This window comes from Gilbertella persicaria, assembly GCF_025201335.1.
Source record: "Gilbertella persicaria strain CBS 190.32 chromosome Unknown B0P05scaffold_118, whole genome shotgun sequence".
Taxonomy (NCBI): Eukaryota; Fungi; Mucoromycota; class Mucoromycetes; order Mucorales; family Choanephoraceae; genus Gilbertella; species Gilbertella persicaria.
In genome coordinates, this window is record NW_026252079.1 from 1 (window position 1) to 2,477 (window position 2,477).

The window sequence follows — 2,477 nt, forward strand, 5'->3', positions numbered from 1 at the left end:
TTCACTAACAAAACATATCTACCAACACAGGATCGTCCTTCAACTTTTTTGTGGAAACCGAAGCGACATCAGCAAAAGGATACTGAAATAAGTGATTAGATTTGGATTTTGGCAAAGCTTGTTTATCCTCTATTACGATCACAGAGAACCCATATACTGTAACAGCTTTTGTAACAATATAACAACCTCTTGTTATATCTTGTTAGAAAATTCAGCTCATCAAAAATTCGCTCTTTGTCACTAACGAGAAATAAATTAGGTTATTTAGAAACAAAAAAACAGCTTTGAGTAATGCCTATTTCGGTATTTATGTCTTCTAATGATAGATATTCTTTCACCCGATAGGTCCCAAGCAAATTTTTTCGTTGACAATCAGATTCAGAAATCGCTAACAACCACTTTTTTGCATACTTCTTTTACAAACTTCATTTGATATGGCTAAATTAACAGAATCTCAACTAAACAAACATAACAGCCAGTATGAAGCCGAACATCAGAAAACAGATCTACAAAAGCATACCAAACAAGTCACACAATACTTAAAAGAGATTCGATAGACTTTAGGTTTAGTTAAAACTATATATGTCCAGGTTTATTTTCACTACATTAACACTCACTTGTTTTAGGTCCAGAAGGCATCGTAGACGTGATCAATGAACGTTTAAACAATGAAGAAATCGGCGTTACGTATAATGAGAAAAACAGTACTTGCAGGCTGGCCATCCTTACTAGTCAAATAATCAAAAGTGATGAACCACTCTCCGTTTTAACAATTCATTTCCACAGTCAGACGAATACAACAGGTAAAAAAAATATACAGTACGAATGATATTTACTAACACGTAAGTTAGATTTTCCAGTGAACGATACATACAGTGAAGGTACCCAAGTTGGGGATGAAGAAAATGAAGACCAAGATGAAGATCAAGATGAGGATCAAGATAAAAAGAATGATGATGAAAAGGAAGTTGAATTCAACATTACCTACCGAATGAAGAAAAGAAAACTAATGTTAAGAAGAATAATGGATGTTAAAAAGATTGCTAAAAAAACCAAAAAAAGAAAGGACGATCATGCTGGAAAAAATAGTTAAACGTCTCGCAGCTACATTTCCTGGCCAACAAGACGACAACAATACTGTAAAACAAATTCAATGTTGTGTGACTCTGTACAACTTGCACTTCCTGACGCAAAGTATGATGAAACTCGATCATTATTGATCTCGAAACAAGATCATCAATCATAGTATGTATCGCCCTTATCACTTACAAACATCCTCCTAACTTCTCAATAGTCCCATATTCGAGGCCATTAAAAAAAACACTTTTCACAGGTGTCAAAACTTTTTTCTCTCTTTCAACAAGGTTCAGCCTTGCGGCTTTCGTAATGTGGGACAAAAGACTACCTAGACAATTTGTAAAAGTAAGTCTATACACATCGCATTTCATTCCTATACTTAAACCTACACAAGGGCTGGTACAAAACCCGAACAGAAGCAGCAACTCTTGCATTTTTTTTCTGCTCAAGATCAAAACAAGTCAGCAACTGTGTTACCAGATTTAACTGATAGATTGCACAACAACCTAGACTTCTTATCTGAATAAACAAAAACCAACTTTTTGAAGCAAATTTTCTTTTCTTTGTTATAGCTTCAAGATCCGAGTCAGTTATTAACGCAACAGTGTTCATCTGTAGCATTTTTCTTTTAGCAATAAAGCTATTTCTGCCGTTGAGTTTCTTTTTGCTTGCATTTCTCGGTCCCTACGATTTTTCATTTCTTCAGTGGAAAACTTGACATCTTCAATTGGAATATTTGGATCTGAATAAATAGTACAAGCGTCAGTTTTTTTAGAACCATATATAACGGACAAAAACTTACAAATATCCTTGTGCAATTCCTTATATTAGAGCTTCAAGTCATCCAAGCTCTTCTTCGAACCAGCAAATTCTTTGTCATCATAGAATTTATCAATCACATGCTTAAGGAGAACAAGTTTGTGAACGTTAACATTTTCTTCTGAGGGAGAAACCGATATGTTATTGTAAATGAGTTTTGTCAATGTGATCTTTTTGGTCATTGCGGCAGCACCATTATTGTTCACCGAAGCACGCACATAAAACTTTCTTTATGAAAAATCAATACGCTTCCCATTCAAAAAATATAACAATAAATACCTTCGATAACCATTTGGTGATTGAAATCTTCTATCAAATGTTTTAGCAGATGTAGACCAACTGTCGGATTGAAAGTAGTAACAGTGTACTTGCCACCATCATCTTTCACCTTCATCTCCACGAACATTCTACCGAAATAATCAACACCAACTTTGGAACGATCATTCAAAAGGGCACAAGTGAGAGTTACAAGAAGCATTTGAGTAAAAATATAGCAAAAAAGACCTAGAAAAAACGAACTGCGCTTTTTAAGCATTACAAAGAATAGAAAATTTGGCTCACGACAACATTTCAGTTTCTAT

General features: G+C 34.5%; 1 protein-coding gene across 1 annotated transcript, besides 3 other annotated features; it reads left to right on the top strand.

Annotated features, from left to right (window-relative positions):
- Positions 1-434: 434 nt before the first annotated feature.
- On the top strand, positions 435-1,093 carry B0P05DRAFT_592948 (uncharacterized protein; the record flags this gene model as incomplete). The annotated part of the gene is made up of 4 exons (XM_051583036.1): positions 435-527; positions 558-564; positions 627-803; positions 852-1,093. The coding sequence occupies 4 exons, from the start codon at positions 435-437 to the stop codon at positions 1,091-1,093; spliced, it is 519 nt and encodes a 172-aa protein (XP_051428902.1).
- An 811-nt stretch (positions 1,094-1,904) lies between these two features.
- Positions 1,905-2,124: a sequence feature (Protein overlapping with rRNA (B0P05DRAFT_592949, KAI8046941.1) was converted to a misc_feature.).
- A 51-nt stretch (positions 2,125-2,175) lies between these two features.
- Positions 2,176-2,205: a sequence feature (Protein overlapping with rRNA (B0P05DRAFT_592949, KAI8046941.1) was converted to a misc_feature.).
- A 59-nt stretch (positions 2,206-2,264) lies between these two features.
- Positions 2,265-2,325: a sequence feature (Protein overlapping with rRNA (B0P05DRAFT_592949, KAI8046941.1) was converted to a misc_feature.).
- Between the last annotated feature and the right edge of the window lie 152 nt (positions 2,326-2,477).